The 25916-nt window shown below is 38.8% G+C and overlaps 5 protein-coding genes across 9 annotated transcripts in view; 1 reads left to right on the plus strand and 4 right to left on the minus strand.

Moving 5' to 3' along the window:
- LOC100651046 overlaps positions 1-1203 on the minus strand; it is a 41058-nt gene extending 39855 nt beyond the window's left edge. For both annotated transcript variants that reach the window (XM_048409251.1, XM_048409252.1), the window contains exon 1: positions 217-1203. In XM_048409251.1, the coding sequence (XP_048265208.1) occupies positions 217-289 (73 nt within the window). In that variant the 5' untranslated portion in view covers positions 290-1203. The remainder of the gene's footprint in view (positions 1-216) is intronic.
- A 1541-nt stretch (positions 1204-2744) lies between these two features.
- Positions 2745-8278, minus strand: LOC100650849 (exostosin-1). Of its 2 annotated transcripts, none has more exons than XM_003398263.4 (8): positions 7797-8278; positions 5540-6602; positions 5257-5458; positions 5062-5181; positions 4747-4977; positions 4402-4668; positions 4080-4330; positions 2745-3357 (listed from the first exon to the last, which is right to left on the minus strand). In XM_003398263.4, the coding sequence occupies exons 2-8, from the start codon at positions 6421-6423 to the stop codon at positions 3177-3179; spliced, it is 2136 nt and encodes a 711-aa protein (XP_003398311.1). In that variant the 5' UTR covers positions 6424-6602; positions 7797-8278; the 3' UTR covers positions 2745-3176. The 2 variants fall into 2 exon arrangements, with proteins under 2 accessions (XP_003398311.1, XP_003398310.1); XM_003398262.4 differs by lacking the exon at positions 7797-8278 and adding an exon at positions 6862-7753.
- A 246-nt stretch (positions 8279-8524) lies between these two features.
- Positions 8525-9709, minus strand: LOC100650731. Its single transcript, XM_003398261.4, has 3 exons — positions 9056-9709; positions 8877-8984; positions 8525-8798 (listed from the first exon to the last, which is right to left on the minus strand). The coding sequence occupies exons 1-3, from the start codon at positions 9391-9393 to the stop codon at positions 8606-8608; spliced, it is 639 nt and encodes a 212-aa protein (XP_003398309.2). The 5' UTR covers positions 9394-9709; the 3' UTR covers positions 8525-8605.
- Positions 9710-9854: 145 nt separating this feature from the next.
- The window catches only part of LOC100650607 (protein FAM76A), a 48408-nt gene continuing 32346 nt past the window's right edge, over positions 9855-25916 (plus strand). The window contains exons 1-7 of one of the 2 annotated variants that reach the window (XM_012312621.3): positions 9856-10233; positions 10714-10778; positions 10859-11072; positions 11144-11280; positions 11438-11681; positions 11761-11998; positions 12681-13262. In XM_012312621.3, the coding sequence (XP_012168011.1) occupies positions 10138-10233; positions 10714-10778; positions 10859-11072; positions 11144-11280; positions 11438-11681; positions 11761-11994 (990 nt within the window). In that variant the 5' untranslated portion in view covers positions 9856-10137 and the 3' untranslated portion in view covers positions 11995-11998; positions 12681-13262. Of the gene's footprint in view, positions 10234-10713; positions 10779-10858; positions 11073-11143; positions 11281-11437; positions 11682-11760; positions 11999-12680; positions 13263-25916 lie in introns of those variants that run through there. The other variant, XR_001099032.3, reaches the window with a different exon arrangement.
- LOC100650488 (PR domain zinc finger protein 1) lies at positions 13473-25867 on the minus strand. Of its 2 annotated transcripts, none has more exons than XM_048409249.1 (8): positions 24285-25867; positions 22425-22637; positions 21577-21696; positions 20991-21116; positions 20762-20888; positions 18833-20683; positions 18404-18745; positions 13473-18322 (listed from the first exon to the last, which is right to left on the minus strand). In XM_048409249.1, the coding sequence occupies exons 2-8, from the start codon at positions 22629-22631 to the stop codon at positions 18162-18164; spliced, it is 2934 nt and encodes a 977-aa protein (XP_048265206.1). In that variant the 5' UTR covers positions 22632-22637; positions 24285-25867; the 3' UTR covers positions 13473-18161. The 2 variants fall into 2 exon arrangements, with proteins under 2 accessions (XP_048265206.1, XP_048265207.1); XM_048409250.1 differs by having other exon boundaries at positions 22467-22637; positions 24283-25867.

Consider the following 25916-nt stretch of genomic DNA (forward strand, 5'->3'; position numbering starts at 1 on the left):
TCGCAGATCCAAACAAAGAAAAAGGAGTGCTAAAAACAGCGTACTTGTACAAATAGTGATGTAATAAACCAAAAAATACCAATTGAGCATTCGATACAAAGTAAAAATTAAAATTCAGATGTCAAAGAACGATATCTGAAATTCACTATATCGGTGCACGAAGATAAAGAGAAAATAAAATTTAAAGATAATGTTAAAAAATTGTGCAACACTCACCCACTCTTGATACGACCACCAGTAGGAGCAACACGCTGCTCAAGATGATCATTTTCGTGTTCTTCTGTCTCATCCTAACCGCTCGACGAATTCACGCAGGAAACAAATTTCCAAATCGATAACGACAATGTTGATGCTTGCTATTCGAACGTCGAAGGATTCGCGCACATATGCGTAAAAATGGTCGCAAGACGTATACGAAAATGAAAACTAAGTTAACCGGTGAAACGGTGATATCGCGCGAAACGGCCGACTCCGCGCCGACGTTGTTGCCGCGGTGGTTTCCTTTCGTTTTTCGTTGTTTACGTTTTTACCGAGCTTGATCCCGATCGAACGAACACTGGCTGTCTCCAGGTGCGTTCTTCTTGCTCAAGAAGTCGGTAAAAATTCAACGGGAAAAAGGGAAGGAAGGAGGCAACGAGGAGCCGGAGCAGCAGCTTCAATAGTAGCGCCGTTCAAAGCCGTGAGAGCTCCATCGACGTCGCAAAACATATGCTACGGTCACGAAGAGAGAAAGGTGACTGGGTATACGCAAGGCGTGCTCAATACCTCCTGTCTTCTTGGCATAGTCACCTTTCTAGCAAAGCTGCAACAAAGAAGGGAGTGTTGGTACTATATCGCGTGGCCACCACCATTCTCGCGCTCGCGATCACCAAACGACCGATGGTGGTGGTTACGGCGGTGGTGGTACCGATCAGCCGCCTTCCACCACCAAATCCGCCTTCCTTCGATCAGATTTTTCTGTTCTTCGTATCGGTAACCCTGAAACCATTCTCGGCTTACGTGACCGGCCAACGAGAGAAAAGTTTGACGTTGATCTCGACGCTCTTTCTCCTGCAAGCGAAATGCCGAGGGTTAATTTCGGTTCTTTGCGAAGACACGGCTATACAGTCGCGTGAAATATTCCTATCTTTCTTCGTGTCTTCCAGGAATCTTTAATGGTGTATTATATTTCGGAGGAAATGTTGCGAAGTCGAGTCGGGGGTTTCATGGGGAAGAAATATGGTTCTTTCATGGAGGTAAACCTCTAATAAAGAAACAAGCAATGCTATAGAATGAATCACAAATAAAAACGTGAGAAAATAAAATTAATTACAAATATATGCTTCCTACGAACCAACGATTGTAGGTTTGTATAAAAACTTTATTTTCTCGGCCATATAAAATCACCAATATTTGTTCAAACACACGTTATTTTGACGCAACAAGGTTACATCGATAATAAGCATCGAATTACAACGAAAACTACGTTAATTTTAAAATATCCTTTTGTTAAAATTAAAAGTTAAAGTTTGATATTTGCAACAAACGGCAAAGCTATCGTGGATAACTTTGTCCGGAATAAAAGCGACCATTTTGCACAGTCCCGTACGTAATTAAATTTATAGGGTGAAGAGTATGCAGGAAAGAAGAATCAAACTTATTCGTGTCGGTAAATAGCAACAATGATAAGACTTTAATTTCTTGCGATCTTAATCTTTCGAATAAAAAGATACAATGAATCAGAAAATATTTATCGAAAAGTATTCTTTGTTCCTGCTGACCTTTTTGGTATCGAAATCAGCGATACGATAAAAAATATAACACTTCCTATAACATATATTATAACGTATACCGCGACAAAGAAATACCATTGGTGGAATTACACAGTCCTTTTTAATCCTGCATCCGATAATTACGAATATATCACATGATAATTATAAACGTATCACATATATATGTACATTATTTTCATTTTTTATACTGTGAAAACACAAATACGGCATCGAGTTTACCTACGTGGATCGTGTACTTTTCCCTTGGGTGAACCAATATAAATGAACATAAACGACTAGACATACTTGTGATATTGTGTCACAAGTAATTTTTTACTTCCTTCCAAAGGTCTCCTGAGAGCGATCGAACTGTACACGTATTCGTAAAGAACAAAAAAAAATACGCAACATCTGTATGTATACATATACAACAATACGTAAAACCTTGAAATACTTTCTACGTACTTGATTACAACTTACGAATAATCTGTGCCTTGGATATAGAGAAACTTTTTATATAGAAACTACGAACGTACGGAGTTGTGTTTACATTGAGAAATGAATTTAAACGTTTTACGTAAATTTACATTTACTACAACGATGAACCCTGAATAGAGCCAAACATTCACTTCTCTGAAACTTGCAAGGATAACAGCGTTAATTACTATCGGCGGATTATCAAAATTTATATGTAGAAATAACAAAATTATTATCAATTGCTCTCAGTCCACGAAATCGTAAGCTGCATTTCAGTTCTCGCGTTACATAGATCCATCCCTGAGGCTACTATTATATTTTCAACACTCAATCCGATACAGCTACGTTTTTTGTCTGGTTTATATAAAATATTATCTGCGCGATAATTATTGTTTCAACGATTAGAGAAAAGTAAGCGTTTAGTAAATTTGGTTTCGAGCGATTTCAATTGACTATAATTAGAATACTTTGTGTAGCTTCCAAAGGCCGGTTTTAAAAGTCGAAGAATTTGTCAAATAATGTTAGCTTTTTTTTTATTTTTTCGTTTTATTAGTAACTGTGAAACGATTCGTATGTACATCAATTGAACACGGCAATATATACAACAACGGTTGCACGCCGTGGCTCGAGTTAGATTCGAACAATATTACAAGATACCCCATACTTTGTACAAAATTCATTTTGCAAATACATAAAAGCGCAGAGTATCGCCATTCCTCGAGAATGAAAGACCTTCTTAATTTGCTGCCCGATAACCACTGAAACACAGTGGTTTCTTACTTACAACAATGTAAGTATTCTCTATACATTTGGAATAGCCTCTAGCGCGCACACGCGGCTGCAATTAGCAATATGCGCCACTATTTAATAGAAATATTTGAGGCTATATATAGTATGCCCGTTTCGAGGGTAGATAACTGCATAACTGATAAAATATCCTGTATAATTCTAGTTACTAACTAATTCAATTTGCCTATACTTTTTGCGCAAGTTGCTTACAGAGTCTTTGAACAAAACTGGGTCAAGCCTCATATTGGATCGTAACAACGGCATGTACCCGAAAACAGCTACAAACGTATTCATACACGTTTGCCGTTGTATAAAATGATCTGGATCGTTCCATGGGGATCTGAAAATTTCACGTGTCAGATAAGAGAATAAACTGAAGATGCTATTCAAGAATACGACACTTTGCTACGCAGGTATAACGATGCATTATAAGCATCAAGCGGACCTTATGGATAATATATAATTATTTTACACATCGACGAATAATTTTAAATCACGAAAAATAAAAAATTTAAGCTTACCACAACTGCAATGAAAAACAATGAAAACTCGATTACCAATGGCAATAGCACCAATTATAATAAATCTATGATTCAATTGTTGCACAAATGAAAAACAAAATGAATACTTTATAAATTTAACTACCGACTAAACGAATTTACACATCATGGCGTCGCTTTTATTAATGGCGGAAACTTTGAAATAACGATCCGCCAATCAGAGCACAACTGCTGCAGATCTAATTGATATTGTGAAAAATCGATTATGCAATATAATGTCATTAACCGATTTTAAATATTGAAATATCATTGATCAATTTTAAATATTAAAATATCATGATAAATTTGTAATTATTGAAATATCAACGTTCCTTAATTTTAAAAATTGGGTATAAAGAAATGCTTACAATTAGCAGTGTCAGAAATATTGTGTTCATTTTAAAAAAAGTGACAAAGTGAACCATTTGTATGCTACCAAAGAAACAGTCGCGATAAGCACTAAAATCATTCGGTAAACCATATTTACCTGCGTAGCAGCTTGACAAAAATGCATAATACATACCTGATTCCACCCACTGTAGTATCTTTATACAATTTCCTTTGAGTTACTTTAATAGGTGGTCTTCGCGTAACATGACTTACTAAAAAATTCATAAGTATGTCCTCGCAGTTTTGTGATTGCTCGACGGTCTTGTGTAATGTCGAACTCAGTAATTCGGTATATAACGTGTTATAATAACGATGATAAAAGGCGGCACCAGTAAGAATTATACTATAATCATTTGTCCATTTGCTTGTATAACCCCATGAGCGCTTTAAATGATAAAAAGATTTGTATAAAAATTACCGTATATATTAGATGAAAAATTTTGTTTTATGCTTACTTTAGAGTCATCCCAGTAATGTGACCTTGCTGGGTAACCAACTATCCGATCAGGAAATGATCGCCATACCGTAAAGGCGAAATCAATTTCATCTGTGTTGAGTGTGGCATCTTCGTCTAGAGATAATATGGCACTAGTTTTGATTAATGGATGAGGATAGAAACGTTGAGATATACCATCGACCGTAACGACATGTATTGATGCTTTGATCCCTTGCCATCGTGGTCTTCTTGGTAACGGAATGTCCGAGTTCCACATGAGAATAATCTAAAGCGAATTGTGTATTAGTACAAAATATAAAAAGGAATAGAGAAAAAGAGGAGTTGATTTATATGATAAGCTCACCTTATCTAGGTATTTACTTTTCGCAAGACTTTTAAGCAGGCGATATAGCACAGCAGTGGATCCCAACTGCGAGTATATGATGGCAGTGAAGGTATTACCTGGATTACTTTTCGAAAATGGAAGTTCTTGCTGACTATCGGCAAATTGCGGTAATATTGCTAACGCTCCAGGACTAGTATTCCAAACAAATTTTTCTCTTGTACCTTCCCAAGGCAAACGCTCACGGATATTCTACGAGTTCGGCAGAATATTACAAAGTTAAAAAAGGAATTACCCTCTTATCGCTAAGATATTAGCGTTACTTTATAATATTACCTCAAATACTGTAAATACAATTTTTTCTATCGAGGAAAAGTATCGTTCCCAAAGAAACTGCGTTTGCTGTCGCAATTTAAGAATATGTACATTGGACACAGACCGCACTATATCTGGAATCTGAGAAAACAACATTTATCTGTAGTTCAACTTGATCACTCTTTTGATAGTAGGCTTTATTTTAATCTTATTTACTTGAAGTAGCAGTCTTTCATCGGAAAATATAACAGCTTGTGTCCAATCAATTCGTTCATGAAAAGGAAGCGCCCAGCCATTACTTAAAATAACCGGAATGCATCCAGCTCTTAAAGCTTCTAAAAATCGGAAACTACCAAGTCTTCTTCCTCTTGGTACAAGACAAAAGGTAGCATTCATTAATAAAATTTCATAATCATACCTGAAAAAAATGAATTAAATATCAGTTTTGACTTTTTATTTAGAACAGTTGTTTGTTAGATTATCCCTTCTTGATGCTCACGTATCATATTCTTGATTATCTTGTTGACAATGTTCATCTTGTAACTCTCTCCATGCTTTACCATGACGGCAAGTTGTAACAAATACCAAATCCTTGCCATTATGTAAATGATAGAGAGCATTTCTAGTTTCAGAACCTATACCATGGACGTATCTTTTACCCTTGAAAGCTGCAACGTATTTTTTATTATTAGGAAAATTATTTTCTAAAGCTTGACCTGGCTCTCCACCGCGTTCTGGATGTTGTTTTCCAAACAATGGTATAGATATGTCAAAATCTGGTCTATGTCTAAAGATAGACATACTGGCCTTAGCAAGCATAGCATATCCCAAATCAAAGGCCAATGATTCTTCTGCATAATCAGGCCATGTTCCAGAATATAAATTAAATATCAAATGATTTCTGCCATTATTCCAATATGGTAAACGTATTAATTTTGAAGGAAGATTATGCACAAATTCTGTTGATAATGGATCTCTGTCTAATGTATCAAGAGCTAATACAAATATACATGCCCGAGTTGGATCTGATGTATAATATCTTGATTCTGTAATAACATTCAATATTTTTTGGTATAATGGACTTATCACATCTTCAACTGGATACACATATACTGTGAAACCTTGTTTGCATCTGGTAAAGTCAAAACAAGTCTCCATACGACATTGCCTTGTACGATGAGACATAGGTGGGATTCCATTTGATGTTCTCAAATCCTTGTCATAAAATTCTTCATTTAGACTTAAATATGAAGGCAATCGCTCATAAGGCAACTGAGATCTGCCTGTCCATTTTTCACTTTTTAACCGATAACCACCAAAGTAACAATATCCAAGAAACGCACATGTTACAAATAATAATAAATAGCGCTTCTTGGCTTGCATTTTTAATGCAATCAGGTTATACTCCAATATACATTGACTTTAAACATTATTTTTCACATATAGAATGCATGGCATTTGATCATAAATGCATTGTAATGGACCTATTACTATTTCAATTTTATAAATACACAAATTCAAAACTTACTCCAAAATGAAATTAATTTCATTCTTAAAGATTGCTGCAACAAAAGAAAAAAGAAACAGCTATTGAAGAAAATGAAAACATTTTCACATATATATATATATAATGTATATATATACATACATACAGACATATATATATATATATATATAAAAGAGAATAATGTAATAGACTTTCATGTATCATTATCATACAGTATCTAAATGCGTTGCATAGCACTTATAAAAAAAACACCTATATATATTGCAATATTTTTTTGTATTAATTTTAAATATATGAAATATATATTTAGTTACCTCCGAATTTGCATGATCCAATATTGGTTAACAGGAACGTTTTAAAGGTTGTAATTATTACAAAATACATGGCAAAAAACGCGCTGTATCCAATAAAACATCAGCTCTATATTTATATTTATGCATTACAATACGATTTACAAAATGTCGAATCTAAATGACAGATTGTAAATGTCTATGGACGCTGCCGTGAGTTAACCTATACTATCCTATATTATTACGGACATTGCACACGAGAGCGACAACGTCAAACTTATCGAAGTCGACATTCGATAAGACGGGGACAAATAGAGGTTCATACTTTTTTACAATAATCTATTTTCTTGTTAAAACAACACAGTGAATTTTTTCCTTAGTTAGGTTAGTTCTGACGTACATTCAATTCGCAGAACGTGCCGGCGTTATTACGCCCATTCGCATTTTCGGTCGGCGTCACTACACACGCGTGACATCGATCGGAAAACGCCTCCAAGTGCAAAATCATTGCACGTAGCGCATTAAATAATTGGTTTAAAAAGCAACGCGAGTTATGCAATGACGTTGGAACGATTAGACTGGCAAATCGCTTATTGGTTACTTCATGCCGAGCTTTGCGGAATGTTTGATTGTGTGAGAAACACTGCAAACTACACTCCTACAAATCTAAACAAAACTGTCGATCAAGGTTATGCCGCTACCTAGTGGTCAACCGATAAACCTCTCGAACCGTTTCACCCGCTTCGATTAAATTTATTAAAAGCACATATTTTTTTTTATTGTAAATCAATACTCTTTAAGAGAGACATAGTTTAGCGTAAAGGTTGTATGGTATCAATTAGAGTGAGGGTTATTGTGTTACACGAAGAGTTTACTCAAGTAAAGAAGAGAAAATAATATTAGAATGAAAATAATAAATGAAACAACATTGAAATGACTTTTTTTATCACAAAACTCACCTTTTATTACGTTCTTAGTATCGGACCAAAATTTTCGTTTTACTACAGAAATTACAGAATTAACTGTTATACAATTGTAACACACGTTTCGATAGAAATAAGATATTTTTCCTTTTGAATTATTTCACATGATCATGCTTTACTCACTCTCTTAACTTGTAAACTATTTCTAAGTTAAGTACTATCCAGCAACCATGTTGCACTAATAATGATTTTTCTTTGATCGCCGATTCTTGCGATTGATTTGCTGAGCACTTATACTATTAAAGCATGCTCTGTATATATATATATATATTTTCCAATATGGAATTTGAACTTATCTATAACGTGACGTAAATGTGTATACTTAATAAGGCGTGTATGCATATGAATATGTCATTTGTTGTCCCTACATAATTAAATGACATATTTATGTAAATGAATTCTTTTATCCTGCTTCTTATAGACCTTGATAATTTCTTTTAGTTTCAATTTAGTACATAAATGACGTAATTATTTAATGAATTATTACGAATCTAGTGGTATATCTTTAGTGATATATTTAACAAAACTAAATTAATAACAAATAACTGTAATAAATAATAATTTATGATAGAGAATTTTAAGAAATTAAAGATACACTTTCTTAAATAATTATATTCTTGTATTCTTCAGGTTAATAATGTGAAATAGTATGAGATAGTATACTAACAATATGGAATAATGATATAGTAATGGAATTCAATATATTTAAAAGCAAATAAAAATTTAATAGCATAATAAATTTTATACATTTTATTTTTAAGTATGATATAACCTAAAGCTTTATTTCACTCCACAAATTCTTGTCCTATTTCTGATTCACCATCATAAATTTTAAGAGGTTTCGATTTGTGTCTTCTATGTCTGTCTCTAGTGTCTGGATTTAACCTTAATTTTCTTCCTGCTACAGTTGGTTTATCCCTTACATTCATTAAATATTCTGCTGCTAACTGAGTACTTTCCATTTTAACAATTGCAGCCCTAAACATATAATTTTGAGATTTGTGTTTTTTGCATATGATACTATTGATACATCTATGCAAACAATAATAAACTTACTTAGATGTCTGCGAGTATGGTTTTAACATTTTAACAGATACACAGCCTGGGATAACTGCCTTCAATTCATCAGCTTTTGTTCCGCATTTGATATTTGATACAAAAAGGCTATTAAAGATATAAGTGCATTTTATTATTGGTATTTCATTGTAATTATAAAAGATATGAAATGTACTTACTGTTTTGTTAGTTTTTTATCTTCTTTCACCTTAGGTATAACAATCTTTTTTCTTACTACTGTAGTTTTTCTTTCAATTTTTGTATTTGCAAGTGCAACCACTATACGTTTCCCATTTATCCTTGTATCCTTCACTGCTGTTAAATTTTTCATCTTCTCCTTTACATCGGGAAATACTACATAACAATACCTACTACATTGTCGAAGTAAATTCACTTTAAAATTGCCAGTAAATAATTTTGCAACATCGTCTTTATTTCGAATTGTATGTGGCAAACGAACGTATAGAGCTTGTTCTTTTTCTTGCTGTCGTTGTATAATTTTCTTTTTAACTTTCATTTTTGTACTTTTGCGAATTCAATTTTCGATAGATATGTGTATATTCAATAGTTATCAAGGCGCATGCAAACTAAACATATTCACGACAGAAGAGATCAGGCATTCATAAAATTTTAGGTTATATTTGTATTTGTGGTTAGGTTTGAAAAAGTATATAAACATAAGATGCGTGCATTGATGCACGTGCGTAAACGGAACTGGTCAACTGCTTAAATGAATAAGGCCCACTGATTCGTTAGCTCCAACAGGTTCCAACAAGGAAAGGTCAAAGAGGACAAATTCTACAGAGAACATCTGTAATACTGGTTAGCAATATACTAACCAATTGTCAGTCAGATCTTTTAGGTAGAAAAGTAATGATTGGTTATAGCATAGTTTATATTCCGTTGGATGTGCATAAGAAAAACGAAAGCGACATCTAGTCACTATTGTAAACTAGTAAAAACGTAAGAAGTCACAGATGGCCGTCTCAAATCAACAACCGGTACAGTGAACGAGTTAAGTGACGCGGTTATGTACGCAAAACAATCGCGTCAGACGCGGAAAACGTCTTGAAACATGTAAGGAGTTTCTATCATAAGTGCCATCGCGTTGAATTTTACGTTTCTTTTTGTTTTGCAATACCACCGATCAGCAGTGAAAGCAAGACTTGGCTCGATCCACCGTTGCTTTCACGAATTGGTTTTATCGTCAGTGACGTACGGTTCTCGAACACCGAGGCCAAACACAATTTGCTGTTCGAGGATGAGCGCGAATAATGTGCAAGCACTTTTCGCCTGTTCAAGATGTTTCTCAAGGCATCCTTTCGAGGAGCTTTCACCGGGGCAACAATTGTGCAAGGTATTGCTTTGGATTTTCGTATTTTTCCTCGAATTCCATCACGCGACTACCGATTCTTTTGGAGCGTCATTTTTCGTGTTTGCAAGATACGATGCTAATAATAGAACTTTTAATTCAAATGCACGTTCCAGATACAATTGTTGCTGTTTTCGTACGATCAAACCTTAAAATATGAGTTAGATAAAAATTTGGTTGCATACAGACTCTCTTTCAAACTAAAATTTAAGAACAATTGTGCATATGCACCTAAGAATTAAATAATTACTGTGATCATTTTTATTTGAAAATTGTCTCAATTCAATGAAACATTTTGATTTGGATTTTAATAAACATTTTTTTCTTCCAGTATTATGTGTTTTGTGCAAAAGTTTGAGTAATGTGTGAACATTAAAACTGACTAAATGTAAATACATACATTGTAAACTTTTATATTTCTGCATTCTTTTAATCAATTTTTACTATATTATGTTGCTTATTTAGGAATGCAGAGGTGCATTTCCTGTGGTGAAATGTACATATTGTAGGTCAGAGTTCCAACAAACAATGTAAGCACCACATGAGTTATTTCCCATTTTGGTTAATTTATCTAATATATCTCTAAACAATTTTATTCTTTAATTTGCAGAAAGGGTAATACAAGCACTATTTGTAAGAAATGTGAGCAGAATGTGAAATCTTATGGTAAGCCATCGGCCTGTGAATATTGCAATACCATAGCTGCATTTATTGGTAGTAAATGTCAAAGATGTACAAATTCTGAAAAACGTTATGGGCCACCAGTCACTTGTGAACAATGCAAACAGAAGTGTGCCTTTGACAGACAAGATGAAGATAAAAAAGTAATTCATTTTGATAAGATAATGATATGCTTGCAAATTGTGAACGATAATTACTAATATCTTGATTAAAGGTTGATGGAAAGTTATTATGTTGGCTATGTACACTGTCATATAAACGAGCATTGGCAAAAACGAAACAATCGGATGCTGAGAGGAGGGCACATTTGAAACTTGCACAACAACGAGCAGCAAAGCACAAAGAACAAAAGTAATTATTCAAATACGTAATGTCACAAGGTAACTTTGTGCTTAGTAGTCTTAATTGTGTTCATCACAATTTCTCTTTTGTTGTAACATAACCCGGTAATGTTTAGTATCTAGGCACTCTGTATGAGTTCCGGGCCAATTTGTTTATTTTGCTTCAGATTAAAAAGTCACAATAAGAGACCACACAGAGTCGATGTAACGAAACTACCGCCTCAGTCCGAAGGTGCAGACACAAACGGTCCGACACCGGTGAAAGCAGCGCGAATGGGTGGCGTTCACGATCCGCATGATCCCAACAGTTCGGATCACGTAGTTGCGGTTACACAACTTAAAGAAAAGATAGCCCATCTCCAGAAACAAATCTCTATTAAAGATGGGCAATTACTTGCTAAGGATAGACAAGTATGTATATTCTGAAAGCGAAAATCTCTGAAATGTTATCGACCAGCTTTGATTCAGTTAGAATTACTCTTGTTTACAGATTACGGAATTGAAGGCAAAAAACTTCACGTCGGAAACGGAACTGCGTAACAAGATGAAAGCGACGGAGAAAGAATACGAAGCCAAAATATCGACGATGCAACTCAAGATCTCCAGTTTGTTAAAAGAAGTTGCTTCTCTATCGAAGAGTTCTAAGCGGGGCGACAGAGTTGCTGCCACGAAAACAGAAGCTGGGACCAACAGCGGAAGCGGAACAGACAGTCCTGTACCTTGATAAGGTAGGACATTTCACATCCTCATTATTCTTTGTCAATTAATGTTCGAATGATCATATTCTATATTTACATTTTAATTCGTCGACGCGACATATTTATAATAATAAAATGTTGTAATTGAGTATATATTTAGTGTTTGGAATGATATTTTATTTGTGATTTAACGTTCATGGCTTCCTAATCTTTTACTTCTGATAAGAGCCAAACGTTATCAGGATTCCATTTCTTGTGCTTTTAGTTGTGTTCTATTATTTCCAAATATGTGTATAAGAATGTATAACTTTTGCTACCTCGCTCCTATAGTTCCGTATGATGTACTGCTTTTGGAGTGATTTTACGATACAAGGCTCATAGTTTCCTTTTATGTTCCGAACATTATAAAATGCTTTGTTTTGCGTTAAAAATTACGCGTTTTAAAAAAATTATTTTGATATTGTGATTGCAATAGTTACTGTTACTACGAGTCTTCTTTATCATTCTTTTTTCTTTATACGTTATCGTTGCTTAAATATTTTAGATATGAAATTTATAGTACCGTCAATGATTTGTGCTTGTGTTCTTTGCGGTTATGTATGATAGTACGAAGTAAATCTATATTTTGGCGCGTATTTTAAAGAATATTTGTTCTAGACAAAGAACGTGTAATTTTTCTGCGAGATGAAAGAAATCTTAAAATTGTTTTCAGGGACTTGGTTAGCCGTGACAACATACTCAAATGTCCATACCCGCATAAATCATGTAGTATATTACATATAGCTAATTGTTTCCATTAACAAGGCAAAATCTGTATTATTTTTCTAATTAATATAGGAGTATATATTATCTTCGACGTGTATAATGAATGTTTTACACGTTCTTCTAATGGGGGATAATGACGATGATGTAAGTGTAAAGAAAAGGTGTTATTCGTAAGTTAGGTAGCTTTCCCCCTTTTGTTCCATTTTGACCATTTCGCGGACGCAATTTTTTGCAATTTCCATTTCGCGACAAATTTGTTTATATGACAATGAAATTGCACTTTATCGAATTGTACATTAATAAATCGGAAAGGTATCCGGTCCGAGAGAAATGATTTTTAAACTTTACGATCGAAGTTGGTACTTGCGTAAAATGAACAGAGTTATATGCAGACACACACATACACACACTATAATTGAGCAATAGTGCTGCTGTAACATTTTCCTATCTATAACGATGACGATGTAACGACGATGAACCAGGATATGGTGATTGTAGATCAATTTACAATAAAAGGTTAAAAACGATATACCTCGCCTTATAAGTTGAAACATATCCTTGGACTTCCTTCCTGTTAGAAGGATCCGTCTTTCTATTCGATCGTCGTTTTACACGATAGCTTATATCGACGGAAAACAACGAACGATTTTTAATTTTATGGAGACGTAAAGTGAATGATTGAAATTAGACCTTACAACTAGAGAGAGAGGTGTGAATGATAGGTAGTGATATGTGCATATAAATATCCAACAGCCATATATTTATTCTTTATTTTAAGAAACAAATGCTAATTGAGCATTACCTATTCAATAATTGTAATGATAATAAATGCGTAACAATTTACTATATACGAAGTGTAAGGATAATTAACATTTAATTTATAGTCGTTTAAATACGTACGAGTGTGTACACGTGTGTACAGTACAGTTGGAGTTATCGTTTAATTATTACGAGATGGTAAGAACTAAATATTGCTTGTCTGTTGTCGAGGCGGTTAGTCGCTTGATTCCTTCGTTTATCTACTTTCAGCGTATTTACACGATCTTCTTAATTTTCCATTCTCTACACCGTTTTTTCGTTTCCTGTTTTTGTTTTCTCGCAATTTAAATCTTATACTTTAGGTTTATTTCTCTTCCACTTTCGCTATTTCATTCTCTCCCTTACTTTCGTCCTCCCGTTCGTTCGTTCGTTCGTTCGTTCGTTCATTCATCTGTTTTCTTTCATTCCAGCATTCTTTCTCTTTCATTTCTTTATCTCGTTATTTATAATAGTGCGTTTAATGCAGGCAAGGTAGGAAATCGAGGCAATATACGGAATGACAATCGTCAAAACGTCACTGGAAACTATCTCCCGAACTTTCGTACTATACTTGTATAATATGAAATACATATGAGTATGTAAAAAAATATACCTGATGTGATTGAATTCGGTAATCAACACTTTTGCGATCGATGGATTCGAATTGTGTCAGATGTCTTTTAGGATTCATTAAATGTCGTATAGTCGTAACCAGCATGATCACTGAGCAGCGCTATATAGATACCTGTCATGTTAGCAGTCCCGAATTGTCAAGCTACTATACTTAACTAGTTTATAGTAGCACGGTCGCAAAAGTATTAAAATTAATGATTGGAATGTACATCTGTTATGTTTGATGAGTGCGAAATGAATGGTGTCGTATCGAACGAACGTAGAATGTTCTATAGATTGTCGTTTCCAATGTCGTTTTCACGGCATAGAATACATGCAGGCCTAAATTTACTACCGAAAGTCAACATCGTAGAATCGTTCAGTCCGTGTTTCTCCTACGATTTTGATGCGATCAAGGTAGTCCTCAGCGTCCTGCGCGTGTCTCGATTAGCCGATAAATCGCTAGTATAGCGTACACATCGTGTAAGAAAATTTTCATTTGGCCTAGGCATTCGGTAGAATGCCCGAGTCTTCTACATTGCCTGTTAACCTGTTTGCAAAAATCAGCATAAAGGCCTTGCGAATCGTACCGTCTTTTCTATCGTTCTCCTTCTTTTTCTTTTTTATTTCTTTTTTTTTTTCTCGTTTACCTTCTCCTCTGGGATACGTATGAACGGAGATTCGCCGAAATAAAGTAAACTTTAAAGCTGCCTTAAATTTATGACGCATCGAAATATCGTTTGCCGATAAAGATTCTATGATAAAGGAGCCTTTACACAAAAGGGGTCAGCGAAACGGAAGAAACGAACTAAACGATCAGTTCCAAAAATCTTACGACGAGCACCATGATATTTGCAGGAACCATAGAACTTGTCACGTTCCAAGCTAAAACGGATAGATGATGGATAGATTGCGATTATTGGACGCGGAACCTTTGGATTTCTGTAGGTTAATTGTTTACGCGAGTTTCGCGACGACTTTTCTCTCTCGAAACTGAGACATTAAGAAAGGAAGTTTGGAATATTAATTGTCCTTGAACGCGGTCTGTGCTTCATGCCATTTGTTTCTTCGTTCTTTTCCTATCTTCCTGTTTAATCTGATTTCTCGCCCTTGGAGTCGTATCGCGATGCACGTACCTTTAGAATGTTTTTATAAACGATTGATAACCGTGCGTATATCAGTCTGCGATACATTGTAATGTGCTATCGTTATCGATTAGCGATTCCAGCGTCACCTCGTTTTTACTCGCCTCTCAAAACTCGGGGATTCAGGAGGCGCATGAATCATTAACCGATCGCGACTTTTATCGTTTCGTATCTAATGGTAGGCTGCGCTTTCTCACTGATTTCGACTGTCGACGATTCGGCACTTAAAAATTAGTGGAAGTACGAGTGACGAAATTTTGTATGCAACCGAATGGAAGATACGAAAAAAAAGAAAGAAAGGGAAAAAGAATCTCAATGGTGCGTGGCCATTGATGCGAGCCTGATTAATACGTTCGAGTTTCTTCGGCAAATATTTTTTTTTTTTTTTTTTTTTGATCGATCGTTCGATAACGAATCCTTCGAACGACCGACTGGTGATCAGTATTGTTATTACTATTATTATTAATATTATTATTATTATTATTATTACTATTATTATTATTATTATGGATTATTGATTATTATTAATATTATTTGCTTTCTTGTTCTTGATAAAAAAAGACTTATCGTATTTTTGCCAATTACGAGTAGCGTTCTAAAACGATCTTACAAATTTCATCGTAATCCGAATAACTTTACGTACATCTAGAAAGATACAATTCTTTATGTGCTAAACGTTTACGTTAAATCGAAGCGCGAACCGAAAGTTGGAGGAAAGGCTCAGGCGGATCTTATAATTATACACGAAAAGTTACCCACGAGACGCAGCCGTGTGTTAGTTTTTTTGACTAGATTTTCCTTTTTCGCGTGATTATGATTTCTGCGAATTTCTCTACCCGATGTTCCCGTGTTAATGTGCGCTTTCGACTTGTTCCCAATGAAAATCACGCCCGAGTCTTCGCCCCGACGACGAATAAGTTATTTTGTACACCGGACATCGCGAGTCAACGGCTTTCCTCGAAGATTAACGAATTAATGCCTTTTCTTCTGAATACTGCGTTTCCAGCGCGCATGTTTCTTCAATTCTTCGCATTCTTTTAACGACACGAAAATTAATCAGCTTTCTTAATCGCGTTACGTCGCGACGAGTAAACGAGTTTTGTGCGCGATCGCGATAAAACGGGAAAGATAAGACGTTTTTCCGTCGAACGATCAACCGCGAGATGATGAAAATCGTTCTCGATTTCTTTATTATCGTCTTACCGCATCGGCGTTTACGATCGACGACAGAAAAAAAATCCGTACGTTCGAAAATCGATCGATCGAAACGAGAAGAATAGTGTCGCGAAAGGAGAAAATTGAAAACGGGAAGAGAACGGAAATAATGGGTGGAGAAGGGAAATAAAAAGATTCGTTCGCGTGGACCGAGAGACTATGCTTTCCGTTTCGAAAATTCCACGACAAAAGGACGCCTAAAAAATATATATATATATATTTTTATATATATGTATATGTTATTTATATGAACGTGTATAAATATAGATATAGATACTCGATCACCGAAAGCTTTTTTTCTCGTGTTTTAACGTTACTACAGTACGCGGTGTAATAAATTACCTAATTTCTGAAAAGGTTTATTCCTATCAAAAGGATTATCGTAGAGCGCAGCCTACCGTGCTTCTCGCCAATCGACGACGATTTTAAATATACATATATAAAGGTATTCATAAATTAGAGCTCCTTATATTATTACCTTTTTAAATTATCGAATAATTAATAGTAATGTTAGTATATACAGGTACAGGTCTCGTATAGTTGCAGTCGTGTCGTCACTGGTTGTTCGATTATCGCGTTCTCTCGCCTTTGTTTCTCGCGCGTTTATACGCGAATATGCTGACGGATGCCGACAAAATCCGTCATCTTTCACTTTCAACCGCCTAAGCTCGAACGCATAGAAAATGGTACCGTGATATCGCGAGAAAGAAGGAAATATAATAATTATTCGACGATGCGTATGTTTCATAATAAAAATAGTGTAAACTATGTTCGTAGCGCGCAAATACGCGTTACGTTTCAAGAGTAAAAATTATGTACGGTTGATAGAGTTTGTCGTTCAGACGAACGTTGGAAGTATTTGCGGAAGTATTTTTTATGGACTTTGTATGTAGATAGAAAAAGCAACGGCTCGGTGTACCGCGTTAGTACGGTACCTTTTCTAAGCATCGCTTTAGGATAGACCGTGGAAGGATAATCGAGAAGCTCGGACGACTTTGGTACTCGCTTTCTCTCGGTTTCTATCCGATTCTATCCGGAAATGGCAGCATGTGACGACTCGAGACATATTAATCCTATCGTTCAATTCGTCCCTCTTGTTCATTTGTTTGACGTTTTAGATTTGTTTTCGTTGGTGGCGCTACCATAGAAAAAATATAGAAACGAGTATTTACAAGGAAGGAACTTTGTATGCTCGTAGCTGGAATCTCGTCGATTCGTCCACCCTCGTCAGAGAAATCGAACTAGTTCGCGTTACTATTAACGTACGTAAAGTAACCAGCTTCCAAGAAGTGTATCTACTAAAAGCTTTGAATTCCTTCGCGTTAACAATAACCAAGCAACAATATTTAACAATCTCAAATTACTTGTTCACGTAATCTCACTCACGTTTTCGATCGCGTTCGACGATTTTCCTGTCTCCGATCGTCTCTGCCTCTTTATACGTTCTTCTTACACGCTGTTTACGACGAACGAAATGAAGAAAAGTGCAATTCGAAAATTTCTCCGTTCTTGCGACCCACTGCGAAGGGAAGCACGAACGAGTATCGTTGTCACTACCATCTCACGAGGGCAACGTCGTTTTCGTCTGTCGTGAGCAACTCGTTTACTATTCCACGGCTGGATTTTGCGTTTGAGCGAAAGGGCTCATACCCCCATTTTTAGGTGCACTCGATTATGTGAGGCTGGGAGGTCTCTATGACGCTTGGCCGGCCTACGGAATTCTCCAGGTTGTGGAGAGACGTCGAGTGTGGGCCATGCGTGGATCCGTGCCTCTCGTAATTATCGATGTGCTCCAGTTCGCATTCCTTCGGCATATTTCCTGCGATTGAAACAACATTCTTCTTCAGAATTTCTTCCAAGTTGTCTAATAATCGATCAATTTCTTCTCAATTGTACTTACCGACGTTCATGTCCGGGCCGTATTCGTAATACGTCGGCGAACCTACGGCCGCGGCTAGGGCAAGTTCATCCTCGATATTATTTGGTCTGCAACTGGTTGTCTTCCAATGGGTCCTAAGACCGCTCGCGCTAATGTACTTCTTGTCGCAACCTTGACAGGTGTAGGGCCTTTCGTTCGTGTGTAACCTCTTATGTAACTTGAGGTGAACGAACTGAGTAAACTTCGCGGGGCACAGGTCACAAGCATAGGGCTTTTGGCCGGAATGCAGTCTCAGGTGAGTCTTCAGATTTGAGGTCGAGCTGAACCTCTTCTTGCAGATTTCGCATTGATGTGGTTTTTCACCTATATCGTTGATACAGTCTTAGTGTTCTCTCTCTTTCTCAAGTTTCATATCCTTTCAAATTATATGGAAAAATATAATTAACTTACCTGTATGCACGAGATGATGTTTCTGTAGATGAGCCAGCTGAGTGAAACTCTTGGTGCAAACGTTACACTTGAATGGTCTCTCGCCGGAATGAGTCCTCAGGTGCACCTTGAGATTCGACAGTTGGCCGAACGTCTTGCAGCAGACGTTGCACTCGTAGTGCATTTTTCCGTCCTTCTTCTTTAATGGGTATGGTAACGACCTGTAGCCCCTGGATCCTTGGGAGTTCGGACTCAGAGAACCACTCTGCGAACAACCGTGGTCGTCCGGGGATAAAGAACTCGCGGGCGAGTATCGGTTCAATGACGAAGAGTTGGCATGAATGGTGAGGCCAGGATGATGACCCAGGTGAAGATTGTGCGTGCCAGCTATTAACGTTTGGTTACTGTCGATTTGCATGGTCGACGAGGTCGGCAGTTGGTGACTGCTCGTGGCAGCCTCCAGCCTTCTTCCATCGGCTCTCTCGTAAACCACGTTTCCGCTAGGGGTTGGCGAATAGGCGGTGCAATTGATAGACAACGGCGCCACGTTGTGATGCAGCGAGCCATTCTGATGATAAATGCCGTAGGGATAGGACGAAGGCGATTGAATAGGTGAAATGGGCGAAACACTTTGATTGCTGTTCGCCGCGGAGGTCGGATACACCGGGCTGGATTCTATTTGACATCCGCCGGAACTGGAGTACAAGATCGTCGGGGTGGACGCACCCGTGGGATTCGTAGACGGTGACGGACTCTTGGTCTTTCTCTTAGGCGGGCAGCTACTGGATGTCGTCGAAGAGTGAAGGTTACTCGTGGATGTCAGTATCGTGCTAGACGACAGAACGTTCGCGCTGGAATGGTGATTATTGGAATTGCTGGACGAATGGATGTTCCCTGGATGAGACTGTAGAACGTTGTTGGGTCCGGTACTGGAGTGTAGATTGCCTGTACTCGAGTGAAGGTTTCCCGTGCTGGAATGCAAGTTACTCGTCGGACTTTGCATCGGTAGCGTGCTGTTACCACTGGTAGTGGAATTGACGCACGTGTCCGCTTGCATAGGCAGATTCGAACTGGAATCGGGACTGCAAGGTAGAATGTTTCCGTAGCGATGAGATTTTTTGTAAGAGTACGCCATTTCCGTTGGACTGGATGGCGGTGGCGTGACCGAATCGGCATGCGTTTGATGGTGAATCTGATGGTGTTGCTGCGTTCCATTGTGATGATGGTTGTGGCTGTTGTTATTGTTATCGGTACTGCTACGAAGAAGGATATTTTCAAGGATAGAGCTACTCGGGCTGGTCAGATAGGCTGGTCTCCCGGAAACGGGTAAAGCACCCTTCACCTCGGACTCGTAAAAGGGCTTCGGATTTTTCTCTGGAATTTCATCTTCGGTTACCGTCGTCAGGACGGCGTTCTTCTGAAGAATTATGGGTGACACCGGTTTCTGTAGTTCCGGGGTCACAGCTCTGCTCGGCAATTCTTGATCTTTGTCCTTTCCGTTAGCGTCTAGGTTCTTCGACGCCTGGAAGTTCCCGTAGGTCTTGGTGATCTTGATCTTAACCTTCCTGTATTCGTTCTTCGCAACTGCATTGTCTTGTTTGAGCACCTCGTTGTTGCATACCGACGTTTTCGCGTTCTTGCTGAAATCTAGCACGTAATTGTTCTCCGAGTCCGACTCGCTGCTCTCTTCCGGGGGCGTGAGGATCTCGTCGTGATAACCATTGGAATGATAGCCTTCGTCCGATCTAACGGAACCGTCCGTTGGGGTCATTTGCGAGCGTCTCTCGTAAATCGATGAATCCTTTAACGGTGACACCACGTCCACCGTAGGTGGAATTTCCGTTGGTAACGTTGATTGTTGTACTTGTTGTCCTGTAACAACGAAACTTCCGTGTGAAACGTCGTCGGCCACGAAGCACTGCCGAAGCGACAAACGAAACATGTGCTTACGTATTCTTTGAAGCATTAATTCACCCGTTAGTGGGTAATTGAGCCTTTCTGCGAACTCTCGACAATACCACACCAGAAGCTCTTGGTTCGGTAGTATTGGTTTGATTGTGTAAAAATAAATGTTCATCTGCAAAACAACCACGATCGAGATGAGTTACTGTACCAGAATGACTCTGTTAGAGTGCCTCGAGCTGATTCGAACGCGTGGCGTTCCATCAATTCGGCTCACCTTATACTGGCATGCTATTAAATTCTGCGATTCGGACGAATAAGCCGGGTTTACGTAACGCATCCAATTTGATTTCTGGACGTCATAACCGTCGATGTAGTAGAACAGCTCGTTGTTTTTGTACACCTATCGAGAAAAATGTATGATTTAATCGTGACAATGAACACGGTCGATATATGCTATTGCGTAGAATGGTAGCTGCAAGAAATGTAAGATATCGCGAGAACCCTAGCTCGTGTTCAAGGTACAGACTAAATCTTCGATGTTCGACGCAGTTAAGGCGTCAACCAACGAGAAAATATTGGCGATTTAATAGTAAGAATCGAGAGAGAACCAAGTTCTCTATCGTAACTCATCAATTCGTTACGAGGCATCAATGGCTTCGCGGGTTTCGCTTTAAGGCTCGCTAGATCGGCTGAAACCAGTTTCTGGTCTTTGCAGGCTTCCCTCTCTATCTTCTTCTTTCCCTTTTCGCCTCCTTCATGTTCTTTTTTCTCATCATCCGAGAGACTAGCCGATGATGATAGTCGAAGCTCGCGAAATAACTGCTACGAGGATTTTGAATAGGCACTTAAATGATTCTTACCCTCCAGAAGTACTTCCGGTTCGCGTCGGCCGGCACCGAGTCCTTGGTGTACACTTGTCCCACGAGAGGACCGAACCGTGTTCCCTTGGGAATGTAACTTGTGCTCCACACTCCCAAAACCTGCGAATACGTACCATATTTTTTTATCGCCTGCCGACTCCGACTTACGCATCGTTTCGCTAGAATTCGTTTGTTTGCTTTGTCATATACACGCGAGGAAAATTCATACGGCATTCGATACTTGAAATCTTTAATGTTCGGCATTGACGCGAGATTCGTACGAACGAGAATACCGAAGAACATGCACGTCAATTTGACGGGGAACGTACGTCACGTTAAACTGTTTTATCCGCGTGATATTTACGAACGTTTCGGTAGGCTGCTCTATTTTCGTGTGAAGAAATGTTATCCATACTTAGATCAGGTATATCTGGATATCCTTCGTATCTCCGATGATTTTAAACTTTGATTTTATGCCTTATACTTTTTCCTTCTTTTTTTTTTTTTCGTACGTCGATTCTAATCAACCGAATAATACTTTGTACTGTTCGTACTTGAAACGCGTCGTACAATGACCGAGACTGCTGGTCTCGATTCCTGTCACCGAGGAAAGTGTAACGATTTACTTGAGCTCTAGGTCATACTCGGTAAGTTAATTAGCTTCGTTACTCGGTCAAGTTTGATTCACCGCTGGTATCCCTTAAATCGCAACAATCGCCCGGTTCGACCGAATTGAACGAAATCAAGTTCCCATAGGTTTTCGTAATTTCGAGTTGCTTGAATGGTATCATGGAAATGGTCTAGGGAAATAACTAACGAGTAATTGCGATTATTCTCGCGACTCTCACCGAGGAGGTCTCGAGAAAGGATTCTTTGGCGGAGGAACGTACATCGTTGAGGGCCTGAGAAGGTTTGAGGACCAAATTTCTTGGCAGGGATGCCTCCGCACGATTGGTATCGCCTGGCGATGCCGCCACATCCGGTACCAAATATACGGCATGCTGCTCGAATTCCTCTTCTCTCAAGGTCGCGTGATCCCACTCGCTGGCCTCCATCCTTCACTGTACAGAAATGAAAAAAAAAAATAACGTTAAATTTCGATACTCGATTTAAATGTTAAATAACGAGCAAGGAAAGGAAGAAGAAAAATCTCAGTATTCGAGTAGTTTCGATCATAGTTCTTAATTTGATTTCGTTACACGCGTGTAACTTTGGTGCGCAGAAACGCAAAGACTCGATACGTGTTTCGATACCGTTATAGCCGAATCGTTTATTTAAAAACTTAGCACATAGCGATACGCCGTTATCTACGAGCTTGTACAGCCAGGTTCGATCAGGTTTCGTGTTTGATTCGATGAATTATTTAATCACTCGATTCGTAACATTTAGTCATCGAATAACTGCGACTATACTTTTCAACTTTGATATTTCGATCTAAACCTTTCCTCGAGCATTGACCGGGAATGTGTGCGGAAGCGATTTTATAGTTCGAGCGTAGATCATCGCGGGTGAAAACGAAACGTGAAAATCGCGATATTATTAGAATTGACTTAGAAGTGTCTATGTATAATGACGACCGACAACGCAGAGGGTTATAAATAGTTGAGATTCCGGTAAATCGATACGATCAATAACTCCAGCCATTAACTTCGAAACGCTTGTAAAAGAAAAGCAACGCGTTCGTCCGCGTGCCGACGCTTGCAACCAACGAGAAATTTATTTTCACTCGTCATCCGTTTCTCGATAAGAATCGATGAATTTAATGATCGATCGTTTTTGGTTTACGAATAAAAAAAAAAAAAAAAAAAAAATTAGCCACGTGATAGACAAAAATTGTGCTTTTCCTTGTCCCTCAATCGGCGATGGTGCAACACTTTAACACCGCGAAAGTGAAACCCGTCCACGCATTGATCGACTGCAGGGGTGAGTGGGAGGGGGACGGGGCATAAACTCTGAAGTCCGCCCCTCCGACCTCTCACCCCCGCCCACCTCGCCATCGGGGGTTTTCGCTACTCGTTGAATTTCCATTTCCGTGGAAATAGCACGCTACCAACCCGTTCACTATTCGTTAACTTTCTGCGTAACTTTTTGATTTTCGTTCCTCGTCTCTCGATCCCCTTTGACGAACAGGATTTGTCTTTGCTCCCAATTTTCGATGCTCTTTCGAATCGTATTTTCGTTAATCGACTGCTAAACGACATTTGTTATTATATTAAAGTCGTTTTCCTTTTTCACCGTTTATCGCATGATATTTTTGTGTGGATGAAACCTGTTCTTCAGAAATACTTTAACACGTTTGTTGGATCTTTTTTATAAGTAATGACTGAACGTTGAAAATTTTCCGTTGATTGAAATTCGATCCCGCTTTTTGAACGATGAATCGTTCAGACATGGTTTAAAGCGTTTGAGACAAACGTTGCAATTTCCGGTGAACGATCACGTTCATAATGCATCATGTTAACACGTACTTCTATGAAACTGACTTAAAAAAGGAAACATAAAACAGCAGTATACGTGCATCGACTCTGTTGAATTTTGAGGCATTTAAATATCTTATAACTTCCGATGGGGTACACCACTCGCCATACGTGTTGTTTAAACGTTTCAAGTTTTGTTCGCCGTACCATTAATTTATTGTTTTTGGTTGTTCGTTCTAAATAAAATCATGTCAGTTGATATCGTGCAGCGTTAACGTGCAGTACTCACGCCTTTTGGTGCATCGGTCGCGAGCCGCGAGTCGACGAAACGAATTTAATACCGCCTCGCGATGATTTCCTTCGCCGCTCTTTCGTCTATATTGTGCTGATGCGACTGATTAAGTCCGTCCGAGGGGATGATTTTCGAAAAGAATTGGCGGGGCCGGTTTTACGTGATCCTGTGATTTCTCAGGGAGATCGGCATCCCGACGACTCTTGGGATACTCGGGAGCCTCGGTTGGCCTCGCGTTGAGGGATGAAACACGTTGGCTTTTCTCAACATTTATTTGAGAATGTCCCTCGGCAAGGCGAAATTTCGACGTCGATAAGGCCGATCGCTGCCGGCCTAGGCGGTTCTCTACCACCTATACGACGCTTATCGATTATCAGGACATCGAGAAAAGGAAATTTGGATCGGCGCTGTCGTTGCACCCGATTAATCAATCACTGACACTCTCTCTTCTGCTTGTTTATCAACAACAACTATCCTTTGGAGGATCTCGACGCGACACCACTGCCCTTCCGTTTCCTCCTTGATCTCTCCTTGCGTGTTTATTCGCGCGATCGTCGACGCTGTTTCCCGTCGAATACGAAGGAAAAATTAAACCGGAAAGCACCGTTTTCTTTTTCTCTTCTCGGAGGCACACGCGAACCACTTCCACGCACTTCACCTCTTTCTGTCTCACACCCTGTCCACCCCTCGTTACTTTTCCAGGTTGAACAACTACGAAGACGGATCGACGGCTCGAGAACTCGAAACCAACGAACGATTTTATCACGAGGGAAAAAATGACGCACTAACGATGACCGGGGATCTTTCTACCCTCTCTGTCAATGACAGAGTGGTCTCGCGGTTAAACGGCGAACGCGAGCGAGCACGCCGCGTTATGATGCCGATCGTTTGACAAACAAACCGGTGGTGTTGGAGCGCGATCGATTGGTTTGGTTTTATATTTAACAAAAAAAAAAATGTCGTCGGAAAAGGCAACACTCTCCCGCGATGACGAACGCGTTTCGCGTAATTTCGCGTTTCAACCCTTTTTCGAGGGTGGTTGGTCTCCGCCTTCGGGTCTCTTTGGATGGCACACGCAGAGCAGTGTGTGGAACTCGGGTAGACCTGACCTAGCCCAACGCGAGTCGGCTTGGCTCGTCCTCCCCCTGCGTCGGTATTGGTCGCTCGCTATCCCTCTCTCTCCATCTTTCTCCCTTTCTCTCTCTTTCTGGCGAACACGGACGCGGTGGTGTGTGCCAGCAAAGCTGCCAGACCAGAGCAGAGGTGGTGCATTTCTCTGCGCTGCGCTTTCGATCGACCCGTTGCCAGAGGTTCTCTCCCTCCCCCTCTTGCCCCGTTCTCTCTCTACTTCACCCTTCGCCGTTTCGTCCTCTTTCCCATCCTTCTCTCTCCGCTTCCCTTCCTCGCTCTCCTCCGCCCCGGTACCTCTCGTGCATTTCCCCCTGTCATCCTTGTCGCTCCGCTTCGCGTTTCTTCTTCTCTTCGTCGAGCGCGCTCTCGTTACCCCTTTCAACCCCTCCAGCTACTCCAGCGCGTGCAACCGTGTCCCCTTCCCTTTCTTCTTTCCTCTCACCGATGCCTCCCCTTTCCCTCTTTCTCTTCTCTACCTCCTATTTCTCTTTCTTCCGTCC

This window comes from Bombus terrestris, chromosome 10, assembly GCF_910591885.1.
Source record: "Bombus terrestris chromosome 10, iyBomTerr1.2, whole genome shotgun sequence".
NCBI classification, from domain to species: domain Eukaryota; kingdom Metazoa; phylum Arthropoda; class Insecta; order Hymenoptera; family Apidae; genus Bombus; species Bombus terrestris.

Coding starts and splice junctions, on each gene's coding strand:
- LOC100650849 (XM_003398263.4), bottom strand. CDS start 6,423: ATGCAAGCCAAGAAGCGCTATTTATTATTATTTGTAACATGTGCGTTT. Junction 5,182..5,256: donor ATGAAAGACTGCTACTTCAA/GTAAATAAGATT, acceptor TTGTTTTCTCAG/ATTCCAGATATAGTGCGGTC. Junction 4,331..4,401: donor ATTACTGGGATGACTCTAAA/GTAAGCATAAAA, acceptor TATCATTTAAAG/CGCTCATGGGGTTATACAAG.
- LOC100650731 (XM_003398261.4), bottom strand. CDS start 9,393: ATGAAAGTTAAAAAGAAAATTATACAACGACAGCAAGAAAAAGAACAA. Junction 8,985..9,055: donor GATAAAAAACTAACAAAACA/GTAAGTACATTT, acceptor TATCTTTAATAG/CCTTTTTGTATCAAATATCA. Junction 8,799..8,876: donor CCATACTCGCAGACATCTAA/GTAAGTTTATTA, acceptor TTATATGTTTAG/GGCTGCAATTGTTAAAATGG.
- LOC100650488 (XM_048409249.1), bottom strand. CDS start 22,631: ATGGAGGCCAGCGAGTGGGATCACGCGACCTTGAGAGAAGAGGAATTC. Junction 21,697..22,424: donor CCTTTCTCGAGACCTCCTCG/GTGAGAGTCGCG, acceptor ACGTATTCGCAG/GTTTTGGGAGTGTGGAGCAC. Junction 20,684..20,761: donor ATTAATGCTTCAAAGAATAC/GTAAGCACATGT, acceptor TCGTTGTTACAG/GACAACAAGTACAACAATCA.